Raw genomic sequence first — 14,459 nt, 5'->3', positions numbered from 1 at the left:
ATTTGAATCCAAAGTCTCTAGATTCCTTTAAAAACACCCATGCCTCCCATAGCCTACTATGGTCAAACAGCCTTGACCTCCCAGGCCACCAAAATACAGAAGGTCCCTTAGTTTTCATTGCACCTGCCCAACCCTGTCTTTGCTTCATCATTGGCAGCAATGCTATTAGCTACTTAAACACCAGGCTGGAATTCCCTCTCTCCCATGGGATCTCTAATATCCACCTGAACAAGCAGGCAGGACCTTGCTTCGAAGTTTCATATGAAAAATGGCACTTTGAACAATGCAATATTTCTTTGGTGCTCCAATGAACGTACTGAGATTCTGGGGAGTTGAACCCACAACATTCTGACCCTCTCAGATTTGCTAAAACAAAGTCAGTGAGCTAAAATAGCCAGGGAAGCAGCTGGTTTATATCTAGCTCAGTACTCCAACAGGACATTGATGGTTTAGCAGAATGAGCAGGCATGCAGCCAGTGGAAGTTAGTAAAGAAATACGAAATGATTTACTTTGATGACAGGGACAGACTCAATAAATAGCACTGTTTAAAAAATATGTATAGAAATAAAGGGTCCAGGAAATGCCCAGGTATAAATCTTTGAAGGTGTCAAGGTATCTTGAGAGTCTGGTTAACAAAGCATATGGAATCTTGGGCTTCATAAATAGGGAAGTTCTGAGGAAGGGTCACTCAACCCAAAATGTTAACTCCAATTGCTCTCCACAGATGGTGCCAGACCTGCTGACCTTTCCAGCAATTTCTGTTTTTGTTTCTGATTTACAGCATCCGCAGTTCTTTTGGAAGTTATGCTGAACTTGTATAAAGCTCTAGCTGGGCCCCAGTTAGAGTATTGCATCCAGTTCTGGCCACCATTCTTTGGGAAGGATCCTTAAGGGGATACGGAGGAGATTTAGTAGATGGCTCCAGAGATTGGAGAGGGGTAGGGGTTGGGAGGGGGGTGGTTAGGTATTGACTAGTTTAGTTTGTGGAGCTTAAATAGGGTAGGTAGGAGTAGACTGTTGCTATATGCTGGTGGCGCAAGACGAAGGGATGTAGATTTTTGGTTTTGAGTAAATGCTGCAGGCAAAAGTGGGTGATGAACAACCTTTTTATGCAGAAAGTAATATTGACCTGACAAGGGTGGAAACAGATTCTGGATTAGTGGTGCTGGAAAAGCACAGCAGTTCAGACAGCATCCGGGGAGCAATAAAATCGACGTTTCGGGCAAAAGCCCTTCATCAGGAATAGAGGCAGAGTGCCTGAAGGGTGGAGAGATAAATGAGAGGAGGTTGGGGGTGGGGAGAAAGTAGCATAGAGTACAATCCCCTCCCCCACTCACCTATTGTACTCTATGCTACTTCCTCCCCACCCCCAACCTCCTCTCATTTATCTCTCCACCCTTCAGGCACTCTGCCTGTATTCCTGATGAAGGGCTTTTGCCCGAAACGTCGATTTTATTGCTCCCCGGATGCTGTCTGAACTGCTGTGCTTTTCCAGCACCACTAATGCAGAATCTGGTTTCCAGCATCTGCAGTCATTGTTTTTACCTAAGGGTAGAAACCTGGACTATGAATGATTTCAAAATAAAACTGTCGGAGCACTTCAAGGAATTAAATGAAAAGGACTGTGAGGATCAAAGCAGACGAATGGGTCATCGTACAGAAAGAGGCTAATTGGCAATTGCAGATTTACTGTAGAAATTATAATCTGAAACAAAGGCCTTGAAAAGAGAATATCACATTCTCAGGTCACATCCAAGGAACAGCACAATGCTTTGTGTAATAAAGTTTCTGTCCTGTTTATAGAAATGTCTTTGATGCATTTGTAAGTATGCTTTTAAAACAAGACCTCCAAACTAAACAATCTTTTCTCAACATTCTCATTTCAGGGCAATCCCTACATGTGCTTTAGTGAATGCGACTCTTCAAACCCAGATCTGGCTCACCCGCCCAAATTAATGTTTGATCAAGAGAATAATGGACCTGTAACTTACTGGCAAAGTGTGACTTGGAGCAAATACCCTGAACCTCTCTTGGCCAACATTACCCTCTCCTGGAATAAGAGCATACAGCTCACTGAGAATATAGTCATTACTTTTGAGGCAGGTCGACCCACCACCATGATATTGGAGAAGTCCCTAAACTATGGAAGGACATGGCAGCCTTACCAATACTACGCGGAGGATTGCATGGAGGCTTTCAGAATGGAGGCTAAAAACGTTCGGGATCTCTCGCCTGTGACTGCCCTCCAAGTCATCTGTACAGAAGACTACTCGAAGTGGGTGGGCTTTGAAAATGAGAAGAATTTGCACTTTGAGGTCAAGGAACGCTTTGCCATTTTTGCAGGCACACTCCTCCAGAACATGGAGGCTCTGTACAAGAGAATGGACATTAACAAGGGACTGAGGGACTTTTTCACCTTAACAGACCTTCGAATCAGGCTGATAAAACCTGCAACTGGAGGGACATTCGTTCAGAGGAAATATCTAAATACATACTTCTACGCCATTTCAAATGTTGAAATCATGGGCAGGTAAGATTATTGTTGGAATAGAGTTGTTCAAAGTCTCATTCGCTTTTTATTAAAGAGTTATAGAGATGTATAGCACGGAAACACACCCTGCAATCCAGCTCGTCCATGCTGACCAGATGCCCCAATCCAATCTTGTTCCTCCTGCCAGCCCTTGGCCCATATCCCTCCAAACCCTTCCTATTCATATACCCATCCAAATGCCTCTTAAATGTTGCAATTGTACTAGCCTCCACCACTTCCTCTGGCAGCTCATTCCATACATGTACCACCCTCTGCGTGAAAAAGTTGCCTCTTTGGTCTCTTTTGTATCTCTCCCCTCTCACCTCAAACCTACATCCTCGAGTTCTGGACTCCCTCACCCCAGGGAAAATACTTTGTCTATTTATCCTATCCATGTCCCTCACAATTTTATAAACCTCTATAAGGTCACCCCTCAGCCTCCAACACTCCAGAGAAAATAGCCCTAGCCTATTCAACCTCTCCCTATAGTTCAAATCCTCCAACTCAGGCAACATCCTTGTAAATCTTTTCTGCACCCTTTCAAGTTTCACAACATTCTTCTGATAAGCAGGAGACCAGAATTGCACACAATATTCCAACAGTGGCCTAACCAATGGTCTGTACAGCCACAGCATGACCTCCTAATCCCTGTGCTCAATAGTCTGACCAATAAGGGAAAGCATACCAAACACTTTTCTCACTATCCTATCTACATGTGACTCTACTTTTAAGGAGAACTCCAAGGTCTCTTTTTTCAGCAACACTCCCTAGGACCTTACCATTAAGTGTGTAAGTCCTGCTAAGATTTGTTTTCCCAAAATGCAGCACCTTGCATTTATCTGAATTAAACTCCATCTGCCACTTCTCAGCCCATTGGCCCATCTGATCAAGATCGCCTTGTAATCTGAGGTAACCTTTTTCGCTGTCCACTACACCTCCAATTTTGGTGTCATCTGCAAACTTACTAACTGTACCTTTTATGCTTGCATCCAAATAATTTATATGGAATAGATTGTACGAAATATCGGAGAAAGTAATGTTACTAACACTGGAATGTTGTAGTCATCAAGGTCTGGGGCAAAAGCTGAAAAAAAGGACTAGTGAAGCTTTGGATATAAGCCAGGGCTAACCGGTCTACTGACATATGGACAAGTTGGGACTGGACTGTCTTCATGCAGTTCATTCCAAATCTAAATGCCCAAGTTAGCACAAAAAAGAAACAATCAACTCCTGGGTTCACAGTTAGCTTTGGGTCCTGTTTACATGAACTATGAGGAGGAGAGGCCCAAAATGAATCAAGTTTGGATTTGCAATATTTGGAATAAGTTCACTTCCCTGATGGTAATAAACCCAACAAGGTTGGACAAGTGAGGAACTGAATGTAATCTACTTCAAAGCTTATTTCTGGTTTGCAAACATTATTTTTGAAAGAGTCCTTTGCTATCTTTCAATTCTCTTCGTTCTGAGCTTTGAATGTGCCTTTTGTTTCCGTTCAAAAGGACCATTTTGGCCACAGCTAATTTCAAGGCCAGAGAGTTTTTACCGCTTAGAAAGTGACTGCACAGGTCATCAAGAATCCATTAATTCTCTTCCCATTTTCTTGCAATCGGCCCCAACGATTTATATGCTGAGGCATTTCAGGTACTTATCTAAATACTTCATAAGTGCCTTTACCACCCTTGAAGGTAGTGAGTTCCATATACTCACCGCGCTTTATATGAGACTAATCTTCCTCAAAACACTCTAACCCTCCTGTTCCTTAAAGCCGTAACCCCTGTCTATTGGCCTTCTACTGAGGGGGAGAATTTCACTCTAAGCAACCATTTTTTGCTCAGAATGTATTAGTTACCATACTGTCTTTATTGAAATAATTACTCAAAACAGTGTGCTGTTCCTTGGATGTGACCTGAGAATATGATGTTCTTGTTTTGGGGTGCAGTGTCTGTGTGTGTTAATTTATTTAGTGAATGTGAATCTCAAAGCCAAGTGATCATGCCATCATATTGCTGACTTTAAGATGACTAAAGACAGGGTGGCATGATGGCTCAGTGGTTAGCACTGCTGCCTCATACCACCAGTGACCTGGGTTCAATTCCATGCTCAGGCAAGTGTCTGTGTGGAGTTTGCACGTTGTCTCTGTGGGTTTCCTCCGGGTGCTCCAGTTTCCTCCCACAGTCCAAAGATGTGCAGGTTAGGTGGATTGGCTGTGCTAAATTGCCCATAGTGTTCAGGGATGTATGAGTCAGGGGTAAATGAAGGGGAATGAGTTTGGGTGGGGTACACTTTGGAGTTTTAGTGTGAACTTGTTGGGCCAAAGGGCCTGTTTCCACACGACAGGGATTCTAACATAAAATATGTGATTAACCTGCTACTCAGTCTGTAGAAGGGACACCCCTCAGTAATGTGCAAGATTGTCTCTGACTCTTCAGAAGTACAGAAGCAGTTTGTATTGAGATCCTAGCAGGGCTATACAGGGGCCCTGGCCTATTCTAGGCCCATTGAGCAAGGACCAATCTCAATGTGATAACCCAAACAAATGGTTCAAATTCAACAGATGGGGTTTTTCACAGGAAACGTGTTAGCAACTTCCTTTATTTCTATTCCTTGATCAAAAGGATGTGCGCTAATGGATCTGGCTCAGGACAGTTGTTCCACAATGGAAAGCAAGCAGTAGAGAGGTTGAACAGGTTTTGATCATATAATAGAATTTAGACTAGAATCTCCCACAGATTGGAAACAGGCTCTTCGGCCCAAAACGTCCACACTGACCCCACCCAGACCCATTCACTGACTCTCCCATCTGATTTTGCTAATATCTAAAGATTGTTAGAAGTTTTGCAAAAAATATTCAGATTATCATAGTCCACTATCAGATAACCGCAACCGCCAAATGGTATCCAAAACAACCTAAAAGCAGATATTGCACTACTGAACTTCATTGCTGCGCATGGATCTGCTCCTAAAGCTGTCCAAAATTCTAATCAGGCTCACCACAGTTGTCAAATTTACTTCAGGAAGGGGGGTATAATTGGAATAGACTGGGCATGGATTTCCACAGGGCTCGGTGCCAGCCTGAATTGCATTCACCTCATAAACAACTGGCCTGGCAACAGCCATGTCCCACAAGTTCAGTCTATATTGATGACATCTGTTGTGCCACCCTAGCCCCATCCTAGTGCATCTTGGACCATTGTCCAATCCTTGCAACCATAGCTCTCTTACACATCAGCTGGTTGATGTGGGTGGCATGGTGGCTCAGTGGTTAGCACTGTTGCCTCACAGCAGCAGTGACCCGGGATCGATTCCATCCTCAGATGCCTGTCTGTGTGGAGTTTGCACATTCTCCCTGTGTATGCATGGGTTTCCTCCAGGTGCTCCAGTTTCCTCCCACAATCTAAAGATATGTAGGTTAGGTGCATTATTCAGGAGTAAATGTGGGATAATAGGGGTGGGAATGGGTCTTGGTGGGGTCAGTGTGGATGTTTTGGGCCGAAGAGCCTGTTTCCAATCTGTGGGAGATTCTAGTCTAAATTCTATTATATGATCAAAACCTGTTCAACCTCCCTACTGCTTGCTTTCCATTGTGGAACAACTGTCCTGAACCAGATCCAGCAGCGCACATTTGGATTTTTGGAAGGCTTTTAATAAAATTTCACGTGGTAAGTCTCTAGAAACAAAACTGGAGTAATTGGGGCCTGTATTGTGGATTGTTTAAGAGGCAGAAAGCAGAGTGTCGAAATGAATGGGTCATTTTCTGGTTAGAGGCTGTGACCAGTGGCACATTGTAACGATCAGTGCTTAGACTCCAGCTTTTCCACAATCTATGCCAATGATTTGGATGTGGGGACTCATTTTATTATTTCCAAGTTTGCTAATGATATAATATTCGGTGGGAATGTGTGTTGTGAGGAGAATGCAAAGAGGTTCAGGGAATTTCAGACAGACTGAGTGAAAGGGCAAGAGCATAGCAGCTGAATATAACATGGAGACTGTATTTAAATGGTGAAATAATGAATATGGAATTACAATCAAGCCTAATGGAGACTGTGTAACCATTGTCAATTATTAGCAAGGTTTGAGAAGATTTGTAGCTCAGGTTGAGGTTCTGAATGTAGGTTTGCTCGCTGAGCTGGAAGGTTCATTTCCAGACATTTCGTCACCCTACTAGGTAACATCTTAAGTCGGCCTCCAGGTGAAACACTGCTGATAGTTCCTGCTTTCTATTTATATGTTTGGGTTGCTTTGTATTGGTGATGTCATTACCTGTGGTGATGTCATTTCCTATGGGGAAGCTACTTCTTGTTCTTTTTCTCAGGGGTGGTAGATGGGGTCTAACTTGATGTTTGTCCAATGTAGTGCTTGTTACACAGGCAAAAAACTAGCCACCAGGATACATGAACACCAACTAGCACAAAAAGACATGACCCCCTCTCACTAGTATACTTACATACAGATGAGGAAGGGCATTACTTCGACTGGGACAACACATCCATCCCAGGACAATCCAAACAAAGACACGCACAAGAAATCCTTGAAGCATGGCATTCCAACCCGAACTCTATCAACAAACACATCGAGGTCGACCCCATCTCCCACCCCCTGAGAAAAAAACAGGAAGTGATGTCACCACAGGAAATGACATTACCAATCCAAAGAAACCCAAACATATAAATAGGAAGCAGGAACTATCAGCAGTGCTTCACCTGCAGCTCTAGTTTCCTAGTAGGGTGACGAAACATCTGGAAATGAAACTTCCAGCTCAGCGAGCAAACCTATATCCAGATTGCCAATTATCATAAAAACCCAACTGATTCACTAATCCTTTTAAAGAAGGAAATCTGTCATTCTTACCTGGTCTCACCTACATGTGACTCTAGGCCCACAACTATGTGATCGACTCTTAATGGGGAATAGGGATTGGCAGTAAATGCTGGCCTGGCCAGCAACATCAACACCTGTGAATGAATTGAAGTATAGAGTGAGATGCCCCTGCAGTTGCTGTCTCCTTTATTCTGTAAAATGTGACTTTTGCATCTTATTGTCTCCGGTGGAATGGAGCCTTCTTTCTGGCAGAGAAAGAGACAGTTGTAAAGGTGTCGCTATAAATGGGCTTGAACGGTTTGGGGGAATTCCAGCCCTCTGTTTGCTGAGCAGTCTATGGCTTTCTCAAGCTCCAGTGATGAGATGTTGTTCACTGAATACATCAATGGCAGTAAGCAGCAGGTCAGGCTCCCACATGGATTGAGACATGTTTGACTTACACTAGTACAGCTCAAAGCAATGCCAGCCCAGTGGGAAATCAGTTTATGTCCCTGGTGACTATGTCACCCTCTGCCAAATTCAGGCATCTTTGTTGATTGTCAGACCTAGCCCTCTTGATCCCTTAATACATAGCTCATAAATTTCCATTGTCATAGGCTGAATGGATTTCTTGACAGAAGTTGATGCATTGTTTATTTTCACTGTAGCTCCTAGTCTTTTGCACAACTGTCTTAGCTACTGTCAGGTCCTGTAGTGTTTTAGCTGTTGGGTTCATGCTATGCATCACGTAGACTGTATATTTTGCATTAATGATGGATGCCACCACAGCTCAGTAGGTCTTAAGCCAATCCTTGCTGTGGTTCCACCATTACCAAGTTATTCTGCTGCTGCTTCACAGATGATTGAAGTGAGTGACTAGCAAGCGTCATCAGAACCAGCATCAGCGCTTCCTGGTAACATTTTGAGAACAGCACTCTGGAAGTAGTGCAACGTTTTGGTATTTGGCAGCAGTAATTGTGTAAGGGATATTACTGCATGGCAGGCCATCCCATTTGTAACTGTGAAGCTTTTGTGGTCTATCTGCCTGTTGCTGCTAACACGAGAGTAGTTGTTGTTGCAATGTACCACGTTATTAGATGTAGGTGTGGAGAGCACTGGGCAGATCATGCCTTTCAAGATGAGCAGGTCTAGTTGGTGCCAATGTCCAGACCTTGGGAGACACTATGATATATTATGGTGGTGTGTGTGCCCTGAAAGAAGGTATGGAGGATGCAGAGGTCACTCAGGGCATAAACCTCAAGATAAGATTGTCCATTATTGTTGATCTTGCTTTGTTGATGGCACATTGGCCATAAATCACTCTTTGACTTAATGCGTGCATTGCAGTCATTGCCCTTGATATTTGAGTCACGCAAATGCTCTTTGAACTGTTGATGTACAGAGTTGGTGCACAGACACATATGATATTGACTGCTCTTATGTCAGATGACTGCCATAGGGAGATGAAGCATTCCAAAGTTGATATTGTGTCAGCTGGTGGTTCACTACAAAGCCTGTACCATATTCATAGTGGGCTTCAGTGTTTGCTCCATACGAAAATATAATATAATTAGCCTCACACATAGAACCTGTGATAGCTAATCTAGCTTCTTGTAGACCAATAGTGTGGCCCCCAAGCTCATGTGTCTCACAGTTAGCCAAGGCCATCTTGCTTATACTTGTTGTGGAATGTCAGTTATTGTTCTTGCTCATAGTCTTCACACCACAGCATCTGATCCAAACGATGATCTTCTTTTGCTGGACTAACAATTAATAGCAACCATTGGAAGGTGGAAAGCATCACCAAACTGAAAATGTTTTGTCCAGGCAATTGCTGTCCAGATTTATTTACACTTGATTTACAGAAATAGAGGCATAAGTACAACACTACACAGCACAATCAGTAACATACCTGACATACAGTTGGGTTCACTGTTTAAATAAGTCTTTTCTTCTTCTGGCAAGCAGTTAAATAGACAGTCTCTAATTATGTACATAAGAGTTACTAATGCACATACAGCAAATTCAGTACAATCAATTGAAATTAATCAGCATTAGAATACTTTACATTACAGAGTTAAAAATCACACAACAGCAGGCTATAGCCCAACAGGTTTATTTGGAAGCACTAGCTTTTGCAGCACTACTGATGGGGGAGCAGCACTCCAAAAGCTAGTGCTTCCAAACAAACCTGTTGGACTATAACCTGGTGTTGTGTGATTTTTAACTTTGTACACCACAGTCCAACACCAGCATCTCTAAGTCATTACAATATAGAGATATTTTCTTCCTTCAAATCCAAACATTTTTAAGATAAGGAAATCCATCAAGCTTGATTACATCAAAGAAAGAAACAATGGCAGGCCAGCTAATGGCAATATCAACCTTAAACCACAATTTATAAGAACCACATACTGTTGACATAAAATTCAAAGCACATCCATTCACAGATTAACATGACAAGATTACAGTAGGATGAATTCAATCGCCAGAGGGCTCAGATGAATATTCACAACAAAATATTCTTAATCAATCCAACATTGATGAGAACTATCTGCATTGCAGGCAGTTGTGTGGATTCACTTTCCACAGAACAAAAGAGATTTCACAAAGAGCTGCAATGGACACAGTAGGCTTGTGCCATTTTTTGAAACAATGACTTATCCTAACTATTTAAAAGCAGACACAAAACACATCGTTTATTCACTTAAGAATCCTATGCAAATTGGACAGGTCAGTCTAATCAGTTCCTAGTTCATACAGGCTAACTGTAATACTGACACCAATTAAGTGGAAATAGATAATCACAGTAGCCACATGATGGTTAGTCTGGGTCATGTAAAACCATCACAGTGAGTGTGGGGTGCGGAGTTGCTATTCTGGAGTTGTTGCAGCACCGTGGGACATAGCTGTACAATAAATACAATCTATGGATCTGACCATGTCTATTACTGGGCAAGAGCAAAAGATGTTTTCACTGTATCATCTCTGAACCAACTGTCCTTGACATTGACTGATAATCCAAAATGGACCATTTTGTTCCCAATACTAATAAGCTACGCCTTGATAAGACCATACATTAAAAATTTTTTTTTTGTTTACAAGACATTGTAATAGATAATAGAATTTGTGTCAAAATGCATCACATCACTTATTCTTGACATTACCATGGTGAAGAGACACATGGTTGTTCTTCATTCCTGTAATAATGGCTATGCTTCTTTTAAAATCAGCATCAAAAGACTGCAGTGACTTTGCAATGGACCTCTATCACTGACCCTTATGTTAATACAAGTCTGAATCTTGGTATGTGTCACATTTATGAAGCATTGATTCGATATCTTCAATAATTATACCCGTCATCCTGTCATTGCTTCTGTCCTTGGGTGAGTTTTGCTCCTTTGATATTTGTTGTAAGCACTGTATGTGCCAGCAATCAGAATATTTTCAGACGTGGAACTGGTGCAGATGGAGAGATTATGTAGGCTGCGATTGGAATCACTGCCTGTGCCTACACTGAGCATGGAGGAGGGAGAAGAGACAGGAGAAGAGGTGGCTGATGATTGTTTTTGCCTTTGTTTTCACATACACCGGGGCTATGTGATTGAGAGGCAAGAGAGAACCATTGGTGGAGGTGGCAGGAGCCTTCAGGAAGGGAAAGAGTGAAGATTGAGGATTGGGCTGGTGGTATAGGCAGAGTAGTTGGGTAAGAAAGAAAGTTGGCACAGAAATAAATCACGGAGTTAAGCAAGGAAGGATGAAATTTCAGCTTTTAAATAGAAGCTTACTATATTACAATTCAGATCTACAAACTGGTCACCATGAGAAAGACAGATTCCATCCAGTTCATTATATTCTGACAGACTCTATCGTATTATTGTCTACTTAAGTAATATTACTATAATCCTGATATAGGGAGTCAGCTGTTGTCCACAAGTGACAGTAGGTATCTCTCCATATTTGAGCAAGACAGTTGCTTATTATATTTGAGGGGAACCATACCACATCAAGTATGGGGCAGGAAAAGAGGAAGGTTCCCAGTTTATGATAAAACCACTGGAAATCTGAAACAGAATCTGAAAGTGCTGGAAAAACCCAACAGGGTCTGGCAGCATCTGTGGAGAGAGAAACAGAAACAACATTTTGGGTCCAGTGACCTGTTTGTGTTGGTTTTGTGGATTTCAGGAGAAAAGCCAGCACGATCTCATGAAAATCTCCACATGTTGAGTTAAACATATAGGTCAGGTCTTGCAATAGGTGTCCAAGCAGAGTAGACAGAGCTTACAGGAACATGCATAGTGCGGGATAATGGGAATTGCCTGGGGAAGCTGAATTTCCAATGGATAATTACCCGGCATCTGGAACCCTCCAAAGAGAACCCCAACTCAAAGTTACAGCTGGAGATTTCACATCGTTCTAACCACCCTACCTGAACAGTTCTCCAGGAGAGGTTGCAGTCTTGTAACTTGCTCTAACATCTGGCTAAAACTATACAACTGAGCACTGCCCACTAAACCACCCCCCACCAACTCCCACCCCCTGTCCCACCACAGACTCTCTATCCTGACCCAATGACTACCCTACACCCCCAACCTGACCCCTGCTCCCTTCCAAATCTAACACCCTGACCCTGCCATCCATCCTGACTTCAACAGTCCTCTGAATGACCTGTGATTCACCCCCATCTCTGACAGATTCAACACCCTCCAGATACTCGGATTGGCTGAATCTGACATGCTCTGCCTGCTGTCCGCCAATGATCCAACAACCACCCGATCTGACCCTGAGACTGTTGGACCTGACACACATCAAGATCAGACCTGATCCAATTCCTCATGGATGTGAACTCCACCCAACATGGACCTGACATGATTCACATCCACCTGCAAACCAGGACACTGACTGGACCCCTGCAGCAGCCCCCAACTTCCCTCCCACCCCGACCTATCCTGAGTCCTCATCCTTTCCTGCCAACCCTGTCCACTTTCCGGCTCCACCTTCACTCATCTGGCGCCTGTAACATTCACCCAGCTGACCCTATATCCCCAAATGACCTCATTGACAGCCCCCCATCCACCTGGAACCATACTTCCCACCCACCACGCACTAGTACTTTCAACCACCACTATACTGCCAATTAACCTGACACTATGCACCCTCCTTCCCATCAGCCATCTGCACTACTTATCCACCTGGCACTATACCCTCAACTGACCTACCGAATAGGGCACCACCTGCTGGAAAAGGAGAGTGTTTGCATCACCAATTGTCTCTGCGGCTGGCAGTAAGGATTCATGGATTCAGTCAACCACACTGCTTCAGCTAGGCAGGCTGCTGGTCTGAAGGCTGGAAAAACCTGGAAAAATAGCACCAAAGGTAAGTGGGCAACCTTTAGTCTGATGTGGGTTGAAAATATAGATTCTGACCCAGATGGAAGGTTCGGGTCAATATATTTGAGTTGAGTCAGTAGAGGGAAAAACATGGCCCTGTACCTCTGACCGCTGTTGGAATAGATCCATGTGAAGGTAACCAAATCTAAAATGGTCATTTATGTTGGTGTGTTATTTTGTGGTCAGTTATGTGAGTTTGGGTGGTGCCCGGCATTGCAGACTGCTGTCTCAGCCTCGATGCTGCTCAGGGAAGTGAAGCCATGTCTTCATGGCCTCGAAGAGCCTGGGAATGTCCCTTGTGAGTTGGGGCAAACATCACAGAGACGAACACAGTCTGGTAAATATAATGAGACATCTATAGTTATAGCATAGGCTTTTATTATTCTTTCTGTTACAATGATTTCAGCTAATATTATTACTGGATAGGGCAAATCCCTGACTGAAACCTGGCTTGATGGATCAAATTTTGATTATTTTGGTTTTAAAGAAAAAAGAGGTCTCTCATTGAGACATATGCCACAGGCTTTGGCCTAGTAACCAAAGAATTGAAAAGGGTTTCAACAGATATCACATCTGGGGGTCAGTGATGGGGGTTATTGCATGGCCTTTAGGTTATGGGATGGTGGAAGTAATTTTAATAATTACCCATGAATTAGAGCAGGATTTAATTCTTCTAGCTTCTTGTGCCTAACTATTAAGTGAAGGATGCTGGATCCATCTGAACTCTCTGACTCTAACTCAGAATTGGAGATATTTGTCCAGGGTTCTAGATGCTGGGTGGTCAATTGTTTGAAAGTTTCAATTTCCAGAGTACTTCCTAGTGAGGTAGTTACATCAGGAACTCCGCACAGTCCCAACACAAACCACCTCTCAATGCTATCTTCCAATTCTATGGGCCACAACACCATTGCTCATCATTTCATATAAACAATGTTTGGGAGAAGATTTGTAGCTCAGGTCCTCGTTGTTGTGGTTCTGTTCGCCGAGCTGGGAATTTGTCTTGTAAACGTTTCGTCCCCTGTCTCGGTGACATCCTCAGTGCTTGGGAGCCTCCTGTGAAGCGCTTCTGTGCTGTTATGTGTCAGATACAGACCACCAGTCGACAATCCACAAGCCAGGGACACAGCCAGGCAGAACGGATTCAGGATGATCCAGGTAATGATTACAGACGCTCACAACAGACTACACAAATACAGACAAGAAATTGCGCGCCAAAAATCGTTAATTTCAAAAACCACCAATCAGGAATGGACCCGGACCATAGAACAGGCCGTCACCATAGGACAGAACAGGACAACACACCGCAAAAAAACGGCACGAAAAGAAAAAAATGGCCGAACTAACACACAACAGAGAGGACACCACAACACACACCTGGGTTAAAAACCTCTCCCACAGACAGCTCACAGACATGGAAAGAACAATACTGGCCAAGGGACTCAACTACAACCACAGGGACGCCAAGACAGCAGACTTCCTAGCAGCACTAGAATGCACATTCAGGAACAATGGACTGACAGAAGAGACACAACAAACAGTGAGACAAAGTATCGTACCTCTGATAACAAGGAAAAGACAAACACGTAACCTCAACACCAAGGAGAGGGAAGCACTAAACTCACTAAGAAACGATAAGATCATAATTATACTACCAGCAGACAAAGGCAGAATGACGGTCATCCTAGACAAAGCAGAGTACATCCAAAAAGCACAACAACTACTTGCAGATACCAACACC

General features: G+C 43.2%; 1 protein-coding gene across 19 annotated transcripts in view; it reads left to right on the top strand.

Moving 5' to 3' along the window:
* Positions 1-14,459, top strand: part of LOC140469666 (netrin-G2-like) — a 148,601-nt gene that overhangs the window by 14,761 nt on the left and 119,381 nt on the right. For all 19 annotated transcript variants that reach the window (XM_072566400.1, XM_072566403.1, XM_072566395.1 and 16 more), the window contains one exon: positions 1,888-2,531. In XM_072566400.1, the coding sequence (XP_072422501.1) occupies positions 1,888-2,531 (644 nt within the window). The remainder of the gene's footprint in view (positions 1-1,887; positions 2,532-14,459) is intronic.

This window comes from Chiloscyllium punctatum, chromosome 49 (assembly GCF_047496795.1).
Source record: "Chiloscyllium punctatum isolate Juve2018m chromosome 49, sChiPun1.3, whole genome shotgun sequence".
NCBI lineage: Eukaryota > Metazoa > Chordata > Chondrichthyes > Orectolobiformes > Hemiscylliidae > Chiloscyllium > Chiloscyllium punctatum.
The sequence above is the reverse complement of the archived record's forward strand: the minus strand, read 5'-3'. Positions and strand labels throughout refer to the sequence as shown.